Source organism: Dendropsophus ebraccatus, chromosome 7 (assembly GCF_027789765.1).
Source record: "Dendropsophus ebraccatus isolate aDenEbr1 chromosome 7, aDenEbr1.pat, whole genome shotgun sequence".
Taxonomy (NCBI): domain Eukaryota; kingdom Metazoa; phylum Chordata; class Amphibia; order Anura; family Hylidae; genus Dendropsophus; species Dendropsophus ebraccatus.
This window is the reverse complement of record NC_091460.1, coordinates 127688249-127703046: the sequence shown is the minus strand read 5'-3', so window position 1 is coordinate 127703046 and position 14798 is coordinate 127688249. Positions and strand designations below refer to the sequence as shown.

At 42.1% G+C, this 14798-nt stretch overlaps 2 protein-coding genes across 6 annotated transcripts in view; both read right to left on the bottom strand.

The window, feature by feature from the left end:
• AIMP1 (aminoacyl tRNA synthetase complex interacting multifunctional protein 1) overlaps positions 1-14798 on the bottom strand; it is a 433090-nt gene that overhangs the window by 298177 nt on the left and 120115 nt on the right. The gene's annotated exons all lie outside the window — the stretch shown is intronic.
• Positions 1-14798, bottom strand: part of NPNT (nephronectin) — a 78238-nt gene that overhangs the window by 19069 nt on the left and 44371 nt on the right. For 2 of the 5 annotated variants that reach the window (XM_069978411.1, XM_069978412.1), the window contains 6 exons: positions 14593-14685; positions 11578-11697; positions 10306-10425; positions 7156-7290; positions 6893-7015; positions 3465-4085 (listed from right to left, as the gene is read on the bottom strand). In XM_069978411.1, coding sequence (XP_069834512.1) covers positions 3465-4085; positions 6893-7015; positions 7156-7290; positions 10306-10425; positions 11578-11697; positions 14593-14685 — 1212 coding nt within the window. The remainder of the gene's footprint in view (positions 1-3464; positions 4086-6892; positions 7016-7155; positions 7291-10305; positions 10426-11577; positions 11698-14592; positions 14686-14798) is intronic. The other 3 variants (XM_069978413.1, XM_069978416.1, XM_069978414.1) reach the window with 2 other exon arrangements.

The following is a 14798-nucleotide window of genomic DNA, read 5'->3' as shown; positions in this document are numbered from 1 at the left end:
CGCGCTGATCATTGTTATAAATCCATGCATATACACCGCGCTGATTGTTGTTATAAATCCATGAATATACACCGCGCTGATCAGTTATAAATCCATGTATATACACCACGCTGATCACTGTTATAAATCCATGTATATACACCACGCTGATCACTGTTATAAATCCATGAATATACACCACGCTGATCAGTTATAAATCCATGTATATACACCACGCTGATCACTGTTATAAATCCATGTATATACACCACGCTGATCAGTTATAAATCCATGTATATACACCACGCTGATCACTGTTATAAATCCATGAATATACACCGCGCTGATCAGTTATAAATCCATGTATATACACCACGCTGATCACTGTTATAAATCCATGTATATACACCACGCTGATCATTGTTATAAATCCATGTATATACACCACGCTGATCATTGTTATAAATCCATGTATATACACCGCGCTGATCATTGTTATAAATCCATGCATACTGTATACACCGCGCTGATCATTGTTATAAATCCATGTATATACACCGCACTGATCATTGTTATAAATCCATGCATACTGTATACACCGCGCTGATCATTGTTATAAATCCATGTATATACACCGCACTGATCAGTTATAAATCCATGCATATACACTGCACTGATCATTGTTATAAATCCATGTATATACACCACGCTGATCAGTTATAAATCCCTGCATATACACCGCGCTGATCGTTGTTATAAATCCATGTATATACACCACGCTGATCAGTTATAAATCCATGCATATACACCGTGCTGATCGTTGTTATAAATCCATGCATATACACCGCGCTGATCATTGTTATAAATCCATGCATATACACAGCGCTGATCGTTGTTATAAATCCATGTATATACACCGCGCTGATCGTTGTTATAAATCCATGTATATACACCACGCTGATCAGTTATAAATCCATGCATATACACCGTGCTGATCGTTGTTATAAATCCATGCATACTGTATACACGGCGCTGATCATTGTTATAAATCCATGCATACTGTATACACCGCGCTGATCGTTGTTATAAATCCATGTATATACACTGCACTGATCATTGTTATAAATCCATGTATATACACCACGCTGATCAGTTATAAATCCATGTATATACACCGTGCTGATCGTTGTTATAAATCCATGCATATTGTATACACCGCGCTGATCATTGTTATAAATCCATGTATATACACTGCACTGATCATTGTTATAAATCCATGTATATACACCACGCTGATCAGTTATAAATCCATGTATATACACCGTGCTGATCGTTGTTATAAATCCATGTATATACACCGCGCTGATCAGTTATAAATCCCTGCATATACACCGCGCTGATCGTTGTTATAAATCCATGTATATACACCGCGCTGATCATTGTTATTCGGGCTATACATTTTCCTTAGAGCGCTTCTGGTCACGGTCTACTGAAGTTTACTCTGCAATGTTATCCAATCGAAAGAGATTCTTGCTACTGTATCCAGCAATAATAATTAATAAAAGGAGATTGAATGACCTGTGAAGCAATCTAGCTCAAGGCTGAATGAGTATGGCATCCCTGGTATGTACCAATTGAAACTGGCAACCTACCAGAGAAACCTCTATTAATGACCTATTTAAAATTGGCTTTTCCTGATGCTCTAAATATCTTTCCTATCAGATTGCATTCAACTCGGTTTAAATTAAAGGATTGTATTTCTTCCACATATACGGGAGCCTTGCATCACAGCAGTGTTTCATATCATGTCATATAACAATATCATTTACACTATTTTCTGTTTGTATATATATATATCTTTTTTTTTCCTTTTATGCATACAATAGCAAAAAAAAAAAAATACATGAAATGTCACAGCCGCACGCTCCATTGTGTGCACTGACAGGGTTTTGTGCACCGCAACAGTTTCTCGCGGCGCCACTAGGGATCCTGGCCGGAGTGTATACACTCCAGACGGGATTCCTCAGAAGGCAGCACTACGTAAGTGTCATAGAAATCACGGCTGTTGTTACAACGGCCGTGATTACTACGGAACTTACGTAGTGTGAACATAGCCTTAGGCTGTTTGCTCAGATGCTCAACGTGTTTCTTGTTATCTACAGTCATTAGGAGCCCTAGGGTGCTAGTAAGAATACGTCTCTGCAGTGCCTCCGCTAATGGTCACCCAATCGTCTCCTGTATCTTGGATCCCCACAATGTTATACTGGTCCCCTATCCTGTGGATAGGGGACAAGTAAAAATATCTCTGACAACCCCTTTAATAAAGTCATATTATATTACATTTTGTGTGATTATGTCAATTTGATTCATGGGCTACATGTAGGTGTTATACTTTTTGTACTCTTTATCATTATCCTTAATATTTTTTTTATTATATACTGACATATGAGTGATGGGTACAGTTCTATATGGGAAGCTTATTAGGAACTTTACCTCAAAATATTTCTATTCATTTTTTGTGGTTTTAAAACATTTTTTAGCATGTTTACTTGCTGTTTTGTATGTAGTTTGTTTCCCCATACTTTTGTATTTGAAGTCTGGGCACACTGACTTTGCAGGCCTCCCTTTTCTTTTTTTAGATTATCGAACACTTCCAGGCATGTGGTCTGTGTGGCACTAGTGTTATTCTGCTTATGATTTATTGGCAGTGCCTAATTCTTATTGTAGATTAGATTTTTCTGGCCCTTAAACAATAAAAAACCGACAGGAAAGAAATAAAGAGTGAGCCAACATCTGACTTTTTTTTTTTAATAAGTAAGACTATCCATATATGTTTTAGCTTTAAATCCTTTAAAATAATGTATGCCTTTATACATACAAAATATATATTTTGAATTAATCGATTAATTGAAAATATACATGGCATTGAAGTTTATGAAATCCCGGCTGGAGTGTATGCACTCTGTATGTCCTCAGGCTGGGATTCCTTGCGGCTGCACGAAAAACTGACTTGTCAGTTTTGTGCGGCCACTATTCATTGAATAGCAGCCGCACAAGACTGACAGAGAAGACAAGGTAAAGTGTGGCTTCTGTGTCACAGAACAGCCAATGTCTTACGTTGTGTGAACCCAGCATAAATGCAACAATAATCACAAGAAAAGAGTGTGGAGTGCCGTGCCCTGAAATCTCAGAGGTAAGCTGAATGTGTTCCCATTAAAAGCAAAATGGGAGACTTTGTTCTCACTACGGGAACATTACTGTTCATGAACATTATTTGTCCGCTAAAATATATCAGTATAATTCAAAGGGACATGGTACTCGCAAAGTGCCCATTCTTTCTAATAATTTGTGGGCATCCCAGCTTATAGATCCCCACTAATGCAATGGTTTGTCTCAATGTTTCCTCAGAAGATGCCATGAGATGCACATAATAGGCTTTTAATGGATTTATACTTTAAAATACTATTTAAAAAAAACCCACTTACTGAACACATCTCCTCGTTGCTTTCCTTGGTCCTCAATCCTATTATTGTCTGGTACCCTTGTAGATGGCCGAGGGGGTGCTGTTGTGGGTGGTTTGAGTGTTGGTGGCTTTGTTGGTGGTTGAGGTGGTCTTGTGACTGGTGGAGGAGGTCTTGTGACTGGTGGAGGCGGTCTTGTGACTGGTGGAGGTGGTCTTGTGACTGGTGGAGGCGGTCTTGTAGCTGGCTGCGGCGGTCTTGTTGCTGGCTGTGGTGGTCTAGTTGCTGGCTGCGGCGGTCTGGTTGCTGGCTGTGGTGGCCTGGTCGCTGGCTGTGGTGGCCTGGTCGCTGGCTGTGGTGGCCTGGTCGCTGGCTGTGGCGGCCTAGTTACTGGTTTTGGTGCTGGCCGTGTTACAGGAGGAGCTGGCCTGGTTGTAGGCTTGGGTGTCTTTGGATGTGGTTTTGCTGTAATAGAGGGTGAGGGAGGCCACTTAGGATGTCTGGAGCCAAAGTCTGGGATCCTGTTGCTGCTTCCTTCACTACCACTTAATGTGCTGCCATTTCCTTTAATTACGTTTCTTATATTATCTTTACCTGGTAGAAAATTATGTGGGCCTAGTGGATCAATCATCACCCGGGGGATTGCTGAAAGAAAAAAACATAGCGTTTTCAACCATCACTATATTTGCGGGAAAAAGGTTATGATACCCACAATAGACAATGGTAAAAATAGATAATTGAAATGATCACTGAAGCGGCAATTAATGAAAAGTGAGCCCGATTCCTGGCTACTTAGATGTCTAGTGTTCCATATGAACATTGTACTGAAATCTATGGTCCTTTTTCGGGGGGCGATTATCGGCAGGAAGAAACTCTCATTACTTATAATTGGCCCATGAAAATAAAAATGTGCAGGTAACTATAATTAAGTTAATTGGCTGCATGAACAATACAGCAATCATTAGTGCACTGGGGGCGTTCTTTAGCCCCCTAGAGCACTGTTTGGCCTGTCTGCTGGCTCAGATGCTCATGCTTAATTATGTATCTGCATCAGGCTGCAATATGCATCAGGAGGTATACGCATCGGAACAAGTGGGCAGGCTGAACGGTGCTCTGGGGGGCAAGGACACCTCCAGTGCTCCTTACAAGTTCATTTGCATATTTTTGTAGGATCAAATTTCACCAAAACTGGGAGACTTTCAAGCTTCAGAAGACCACCGCTTGTAAGAGGAAATAAACGGCTATCAGTAGGTTCGTATACAGTTTTCCTTTAGGCTATGTTCCCACAATGTACTACAGATCACACATCAGTACATCGTGAAAAGTCGGACATTATTTTCAAAACAGCCGCGGAGGAGGTGCCTGAACATGCACATGTACCTACCTCCCTGGCTTCTGTGCTGGAGTCCGCTGTCCCCCGCTGCTGTACCAGTCCCCTGGCAACTTCATGTTCTAAGCTGGGACTCTGGCCTTGATGTGTCAGCCCCGCGCCGAGGCAGGACCCTGCTTTGGACGCTGACTGGCTGACCGGGGCTGATACATTACGACCCGGGTCCCCGCTCAGACCAGGAACTGGAGTGGAGGACAGCAGACCCCATTGCTGGAGCCGGAGAGGTAAGTGCAAGTTGTTATGTTCAGCCACCTCCTCTCCGGCTCTTTTGAAAAAATTGTTCAACACCGGACTTGACCTTTTTTTATTTTATCCTATTTGGTCACATTAAAAGAGAAGTTAAAATAGTAGGGAAGGTCGGATTCCCCATCCCCTGAGATATCTCAAAGGAAGGATTCATGTTTTCATGCTGCAGGCAATGACAACAAGGCACAGTAAATGAAAAATTAGCTGCAGAATGACATACATAATGTAACAATATCCCACCACACAATTCCTATGCTCCTTTTCATTCACTTCTGTAAAATTCAATAAACACTGATCTAACCAAAAAACTTTTGTGGTGAGGAAGAAGTGCAGCTTGCTGCAGTATCACCATTACTGGCACATTCAGTAAAACAAAAGCAGTATTAGGTGTAAGTACTCTGAATTACTATAATGAGTGACTGTATGCTCTTTGTATGCCGGTGGTTGTTTGTATGCCGGTGGTTGTTTGTATGCCGGTGGCTATCATTATGGTAGCAATGAGGCTGTCAACATGAGGCTTTGATTTGGAAATTGCTCCCTGAAGTAATTCCTGAAAAGCAGACAAAGTGATGACATATCAGAGGTCCCCAACCTTTTGTAGGTAGTAACCCACTTTCAGATAGACCAGATGGTATCGAGCTTCGCTGAATATAAAAAAGGCACAAGCCTTGTATACAGTAGCGTAGATACCATAGAGGCAGGGTAGGCAGTTGCTAAAGGGCCCGTGCAGGAGGGGGGCCTGGGGGAGAAGGTAAGAGCGTGTATCCTTCTGCCTAACCCCTTATGAACTGCAGTGTGTAAGTGTCCCAATGTTTACTTACATGCTGCAACACAAAAAAGGGTTAACAAGCAGAAGAAAATGATCCCCCCCTTCACTGCACTGATAACCTCTAACCTCTTTTCTCCAGCTGCACAATCAAGTAGAAAGGGAAAATGTGCAGAGCTCCGTGCAGAGGTCAGAGGTTATCAGTGCACCAGCAGTAAAGCATATATATAGCAGTGATTTGTGCTGTGCTTAGGGGGGGCTTCTTAAAATTTTTTGCTATGGGGCCCCATGAATCCTAGCTGTGCCCCTGCTTGTATACATTTATCTATGTGATAGGACTATTACCCTATTTACTTCTAGTGATATGGCTTTGAGCCTTGCACCAAGTAATGCTATAACCTCCCTGGTACCATTAGTGCACAAGTGTAATTGCAGCTGTCACTAGGATAGGACCTGAATGGTCGTGGACAGTGCCATATATGATAGTGTGTTTACTTGAATATTCTCTGCAATAGTGCACTGTCCACATCGGCCTATACTGCTAATCTGCCTGTAATCATTAAAGGGGTACTCTGGTGAAAATCTTTTTCTTTCAAAGTTATATAAAATTGTAATTTACTTCTATTTAAAAAGCTCAAGTCTTCCAATACTTATCAGCAGCTGTATGTCCTGCAGGAAGTGGTGTATTCTTTCCAGTCTGACACGATGCTCTCTGCTGCCACCTCTGTCCGAGACAGGAACTGTCCAGAGCAGTAGCAAATCCCCATAGAAAACCTCTCCTGCTATGGACAGAGGTGGCAGCAGAGGGCACTGTGTCAGACTGGAAAGAATGCACCACTTCCTGCAGTGCATGCAGCAGCTGATAAGTACTGAAAAACTTGAGATTTATAAATAGAAGTAAATTACAAATCTATAGAACTTTCTGAAACCAGTTGATCTGAAAGAAAAGGATCTTCGCCGGAGTACCCCTTTAAACAATACATCTAAATAAACTGCTTACAGCGAAATGCATATCTACATAAAAGCGTTATTATATTGAATAAAACATACGTGCGCAGTCAGCTCCATTGCCCCGGTAGCCTTCATTGCACTTGCACTTGTAGGATCCTTGTGTATTGTAACATCTTGCATTGTTACTGCATTGATAATCCCCGGTGTAACACTCATCTATATCTATCCATGGAGAGAGAAGACAAGTATAAGGATCACACATACTGTAAGTGTAACACAATAGCTATTTCATATATCACATCTACACCCAACTTTCAAGATCCTGTATTCCTCAATAACCAAATACGACTGACCATACTTACCGAAGCACTGGTATTTCCCATGAGCATGGATTAGGTCATATCCAGGATAGCACTTGCAGATGTAGCTTCCAAACGTGTTCACACACTTCCGAAATCTCGGACATACGGCCTTCCCTGTTGCACACTCATCGACATCTAACAAGGAGACATCATTGGAAAGTGGGCTTCAGTGAGTTATTCTTACATACAGGAATGAAATATCAGGTAGTTAATGCGCCAAAACTACAACTGTTCTGCATGCATACCTGCAAACACTGCTTAAAGTGCTTAAAGGCGATTTTAAGAAACTTTTTAATTGGGTTTATTAGCCAAAAAAATCTATTTTTATCACGAGAAAGCAGTTTGAAGCTCTCCCCCCTGTCTTCATTGTTTTCTATGGAGAGGGGAGGGGTGGAGGGAGATGAGGCACCAAAACAGGACAACAAAGAGTTAATTTACAGCTACATCACCGGCCTCTCTACTCTGAAGTCAGCACTAACCTTTCTGACCTCTGAATACTGGCTTTCACACAGCTCCCACTGTCCCTCCTCCCCCCTCCCCTCTCCATAGAACAGACAGGGGCGCGTCTGATGTAACAAGAGGAGATTTCTTGATAATGAGCAGTGGATGACAGAAAGGAGAGGAGGGGCGGACCTGGGGAAAGTCTTTTTGAATGCAGATAATGGCATATTTGTCTAATAAACCCAATAACAAAGTTTCTTAAAATCGCCTGGACTATTGATTTCTGTAAAAAAAAAAAAAATACAACAGTGAGGCCACATTCACACACCCGTAGTGCAGTGCATGGCAGCATACCGCACTACCGAATGTGCATCCGTAGTGTTCCGTAGTACCCCAGCGATCCATGCCGCAAGAAAACGGCTGCATTACAACATGTCCGTTTTTTTGCGGCATGGATCGCGGCCCCGTATACACGTATGGACGTGTGAATGGGGCCATAGCTTAACACTGGTTTCATGTTCTGTCCGCAATTGCGGACAGAACAACGGATGTGTTAATTAGGCCTGACACTTTAAGGAAAGCACAGTGGTGGCAGCATCATGCTGCGGGGGTGTTTATCAGGAAATGATGAATGGAGCAAAGCAGAGAGATATTCTTAATGAAAACCTGACCCAGAGCGCTCTGGACCATAGCCTAGGCAAAGACAATGATGCTAGGCACACAGCCAACACAACACAGGAGTGGCTTAGGGACAGCTATGTGACTGTCCTTGAGTGGCCCCAGCCTGTGCCCTGACTTGAACCCAATTGTACACCTCTGGAGAGACCTGTCTAATGGCTGTCCTCTATCCTCGGTAGGACTTATTCAGATTTATTTTTTTTTCACATACACATGGTGAAAACAATGTCAAAAAAGTCAGTCAACCAATCTGTATATTTTTGTAGGTGGAAACAATAGTATATAAAGGAAACCCACACAAAATGGGAAGAACACTACAGTGCTGCAAGCTTATAGCGGGAGATTTATCAAACATGGTGTAAAGTGAAACTGGCTCAGTTGCCCCTAGCAACCAATCAGATTCCACCTTTCATTTTCCAAAGAATCTGTGAGGAATGAAAGGTGGAATCTGATTGGTTGCTAGGGGCAACTGAGCCAGTTTCATTTTACACCATGTTTGATAAATTTCCCCCAATTTGTTATGGCCGGAAGGATGGCGGAAGCTCTGAAACTGCGTTACTGTACTGACATGCAGTGAATAAATGATGATGCCAGGAACTCCGAATTCTGTTCTGTAGCACATCATCCGTATTTACACACAGTGCACGTGGGAGTGCCCCGTTATCTTTTGCACCTCACAAAAAAACCATAGGGCTGCTCTTGCACAATGCAGCTTAGTTGCAGTTTTTTTACTTTATGACTTATATGATATAACTGCCCTCTGTAAGATTATGATGCAATTTTACTGCTTTAGTGTATGTTCACACTGAGTAAATCAAGCGGAATTCCGCGTCGGAACACGATCTGTCCGCTCAAAAAACTTACATGTCACTTCCACGAGTGGAAAGCGGCAGCAGCGGAGGAATGTGCACTCTCCCATAGACTGGCTATGACACGTCGAGACAGGCGGGATTCCGCGGCAGAGAGTTCCAACGCAGAATTCCGCCTGATTTACTCAGTGTGGACATACCCTTATCTATTCTTTTCGGAAATCTCATTACAAAACTTGCAAACTGTATCTTGAATAGAGTCAGATAAAATGGTATGAGAGTTATTGGTATTGTCTCAAAAACACTATGGGGGAGATTCATCAAACATGGGGGGAGATTCATCAAACATGGTGTAAAATGAAACTGGCTCAGTTGCCCCCAGCAGCCAATCAGATTCCACCTGTCCAGAGAGTCTGTGAGGAATGAAAGGTGGAATCTGATCGGTTGCTAGGGACAACTTGCCCCTAGCAACCAATCAGATTCCACCTGTCCAGAGAGTCTGTGAGGAATGAAAGGTAGAATCTGATTGGTTGCTAGGGGCAACTGAGCCAGTTTCACTTTACACCATGTTTGATAAATCTCCCCCATTGTCTGTCATTAGGGAACGTGTAAATGCCACCTCAATGTACATTTAAAGGAGAAGTCCAGGAAAAGTGAATTTTTTAACAAGTGCTGGAGGGGAAGCATAAAAGAAATACGATGTTCTTACTTCCCCCCGCTCCACCACTGGTGGCTGCATACTACCGCTCTGGGCCCCGGCCGCTCCCTGGTCTAAGCGGGGACCTGAGTGTTGACATGTGCAGTCTGCTCAGCCAGTCAGCGGCCATATCGGGGTCCCACCTTGGCCGCTGACTGGCTGAGGGGGCCTCACATGTCACGACGGGTCCGGCTTAGATCTCAAAGCATTCGGGGACCAGAGCGGGGAGGTAAGAACACTTTATATACCTTTTATCTTGTCCCTCCCCGGCACTTGTTAAAAAAATTGATTTGCCCGGAGTTCTTCTTTAAAGATAATATTGTCAATTTAGTCTAATCACTATAATGATTTATATAGCGCTATTATTTATTTTACAGCTATGACAGTACATGAATTAACCAATCATAACCAGTTCACTTGCTAATATATTGGTTTTTCTTTTTCACATATCATGAGATCAGAGAAATAAATCTCAATGTAAAGAGCCTTGCACTAACTAAAGAATTGAATGCAGGTGTCACTTACCCACGCATGTTCTACCATCTGTTCCCAACTGCAAACCAGGAGAAGGACAGCGACATCGGACCTCTCCTTTTACAACATCACATCCATATTGGCAATTTGCCATGGAACAGGTATGTGCATCTGTAGAAGAATTCAGATAATCTATATAATTTGTTGTATTTATCATAAGGTCAAGGCACAGAAACCTCATAAACTATTGAATGCGTGCACATAGCCCAAATATAACATTCTAATGCTACGTTTATACGGAACGATAATTCGCCCGATCGTATGATTAACGGTCAGAGTAACAAATTTTTTTTTATAACGATCAGCGTTTAGACGGTATGCTATATTGTACGGAAAATTTGTTTTGCGATCGTTTTGCGATCGCTTAAGCCTATCTCACACATTGGTTAAATCGGCAAATGACTGTTCACACGGATTGATCTGCGAATTTTTTGTGAACGATCAACAACGATTTGAGAAGTTGTTGAAAGATCAAAATGAACGATTTCTCGCTCGTCGTTTGATCGTTCGCAGCGTTTACACGTACAATTATTGTTCTAATTTGATCGTTATCGTGCGAATTTGCACGATAATCATTCCGTGTAAACGCAGCATTAGATTGTTACTTAGTTCACGCTACGTCTTTGCAATCCGTTTTCTTTTATCCGTTTTTGCAAAAACGGGTGCATTTCTGTGCATCTGCTTTGATCTGTTTTTCCATTGACTTCCATTATATAAAAGGATCAAAAAGCATCATTTTTTTAACGTACACAAGAGTAAGGTCAATTACGTTTTTGTGTACCTTAAAAAAATGGGTGCGTTTTTCTTTGTTTTTATAATGGAAGTCAATGGAAAAATGGATTGCTAAAACGTATGAAAAAACGGATTGCAAAAATGTAGTGTGAACCCAGCCTTAGCCTACGGCCATTACTAGACCTGTCCGTGTAAGCAGGCAATAGGGTTTATGATCATTTTATCTCCAAACTGGTAGAATTGGGGTTGTCAGTGGTTCCCATACTGGGTGATCTCATAGAAATTAGCTATTCTGCCCATAAAGTGTTCTCACCAATTGTAGGGACATTATTGCTAACATTTTCTTGGATACAGGCATAGACTAAAGTGACATAACGTGAGCAGTAGACAAAACAAACCCACTTGCAGAGTTTAAAAAAAATGGAAACAAGAAGAACGGAGATCAGTGCCAACAGTCCTGGATCTCAAAAGATCAGCGGCCACTAATGAGGGAAGGAGAAGCAGGCGGTGGAGTTGCAGTAAATGACATACTTGAACAAGTTCCATCCGGCATCATCATGTATCCATTCAGACAGTAGCACTTGTAGCTCCCATACGTATTCATGCAGCGGTACTTGCATGGTCGAGGCTTTAGTCCACATTCATTTAGATCTATATGAAGTTAAGGAAATTATTAATTTCTGGAATAGTTCAGCATGTTTTACCGAAGCAGCTATGTGTGATTCTAGCAAAAGAACATTTCACATTTCATTACATATTGCTGTTGGTAAACATAAACATGTTATACTTACCTCTCCGTGTTCCCCAGGTGTCCTGATGTGGCCTCTCCAGTGTCCTCCGCTGACTGCAGCTCCGCTACTTCTAAGAGGAACTTGTCTTGGGCGTGACGACCTGCTCAGCCAATCACTGGCCACAGGGATTGGCTGAGCGGGCAGTCACTTCCGAACAATTTGTCTCTGAAGTAGCCAGGCTGCAGTCAGCGGGGCACATTAATGAGGCCGCACTGAAACACTGAGGGAGCACACAGAGGTAAGCATAACATTTATAATGTTTTCCAACAGGACAGCAATAGAGGGCAAAACAAATTTAAACGCTGGATAACCCCTTTGACTAACAGTATGAATCATTACAGTTTCACAAAATCATGGTTACTAGGGGTTCTTTTACATGGGCCGATAGCTGTCCGACTACGTGCAGCCAAAAGGGTCAGAAAGAGGTATAATACAGCAGAATCAGACTGCACAAGGTTTGGTTGTAGTCTGTAACCATGGAAACCCACAGGTCTGCATAGGAGTTGCAGACAAAAATAAATAAATCAATTTTTAAGTTCAAAACTGTTTGCTTATTTTTTGAAATATTAATACAATAAATATAAGGATGAAGCCAGTAATATACAATAACTGAAGACAAAATAAAATATTACTGATTTAACAGTCATCCAAGTGTCACACCCAAAGAAATGCATTAATGCCCACCCATTGCATCAAGCAAATCTTGTCAATATCCACCATTTTTATGTGATGTAAAAAAAAAAAATGTTAAAAAAAAGACATTTGTCACCCGAGATGGGCATCAGATGTTTTATTTTTTCCCACCTTATAAATATCAAGACTGTTTAACAAAGCCCGACATTCAGGGGGCAAATGGGGAAAACTGACATTGGCAGACTGATAGTTTGGTGGACAATCATCCTGCACATACGCCAGCGTTAGATATAGAACTTACTAGGATAACCGGCTTGTCATAAATATCTCATTTTAGACAAAACCAGGAAGCCTAACCAGAGACAAATGCAAAGTGGAGCTTTGACGGAACAGTTGTAGGATTGCACAGGCTTATTATTTCATTTCCCCGGAGCATCTGTTTACAAGTAAGACAGAAGGAATCGTGACATTTGACAAAATGCGGAACTGAGATTTACCCAAAACTAATTGATAATTAGGAAATGTCAGGTATGTCAACATACTGTAGATTTCTCACTGGAACAGATTATCATGCTGCACATGGGAAATGCAGAGAAAACAGCTTGGAGAGACAAGTTTCTTCAACAAGGCTTGGTGCTCAGCCAGAAGTGTAAAAGAGGTGCTTTAGGTGAAGACAGATGGAAAGCACAGGCACATACAAGAACGAGGAGAGGCTAAGGGCAGACATATAACTATATTAAGGCTACCGATTTTACTATTGTGATACATTAAAATACATCTAAATAAGGGTGGGCCAGATCCCACCCTACAGGCAAGTGGACAGCCCTTAAAAACTAAAATAAATAAATTAAAAGTTTAAAAAATCAACAAGACAGTTGGGCAATATAACATGAAGGTCATGGTTTCCCATTAGTAATAGGGTCCTCTTTATGGAAAGACTGAAAGATTGCCCAAAAGGATTCTGCAAACTGCAGCTGAATATCATTGGCTGATTGTTTATTTTGGTCCAAATAATCGCCCACCTACCATGCATAGCTATGTGTAATAGCGATTAGCGGCCCACGGCCGGCTGACAAGTGAACAGTTAATACATTACCTGTCCATGCTCTTGGTCTTCTCCTGCAGCTGCAGCTTCACAGCGGCCTGTCAGCCAATCACTGGCCGCAGCAGTCCTGGACAGTGATTGGCCGAGCGGCCTCTCAGCTCAGAGAAGCTGCAGTGTGCGGTACCAGGAAGCACGCAGACGATGCATTGCAAACGATGTGCGTGCAAGCCCTTGTTAAACGATTATGATGCCGTGTACTAGGCCCAGTAAACAAGCACTGATCTAGCAGATGGTTGCTTGTTTACAATATTGATCGGGCCAAAAATCGGCCCAAGTAATAGGACCCTATGGCTGGGTTCACATGTCTAGTAAATAACTCTATTTCCCACAATACAACATCAAGAATGTTGACAAGCGGTATTAAGTGGTTTGTCTGTTGTATTACACGTAGCATAATCCCCTAGAAGCAATACTGCGGGGCACCATATGGTAGGATATAACAGTAGACTGCTTGTGCATACAGCTTTGTTGTTTGCATGAGTTTGAGTATTTTATACTGCATACCTGAAAGATACAATATTAAAGGGGTTATCCGGTGCCACAAAAACATGGCCACTTACTTTCAGAGAAAACACGACTCTTGTCTCTAGTTCAGGTGCGGTTTGCAAAATAAGCTCCATTCACTTCAATGGAACTGAACAGCAAAATCCCGCCCAAGCTGGAGACAAGAGTGGGGCTGTCTCTGGAGGAAAGTGGCCATGTTTTTGTAGCGCTGGATAACCCTTTTAATAAACCCACTTGGCTACCAGAAAGCTGTTCCCTATTTGTGCGGCTGTAAAGAAGACACAATGCCATAGATATAGATAGAATAGATATAAAGAATAGGTATCATTCTCAGAAGAGGGAAGTTCTTGCATTCCATATTTTATCGGCATGCCTTTAAAAGCCTGGTCTTCAGGTCAAAGCCATCAGTCCAACAATACAAGGGCCAGCCTTCCGCTCAAGAGTCGGCTCATTCTCCTACAGCCAAGCTCTAACAAGGAGTGCACGGGCGCAGCAGACAATAGATATTCTCACCCCCGGGAGGGAACTCTGTAGTTGGATAATCCACGGGATAATAAACAGGCACGTCATGGTACCAGTCAGGCTGGATGGTCAACAGACGCTCATCTTCATACGAAGGAGGAAGATAGGGTCAACAATTCTTTTGTATGGATTGTGGTGTACATAAGAAAACCAACAGAATATGGCAGAGTATGGCTGGTTTACATGTACTGTATATT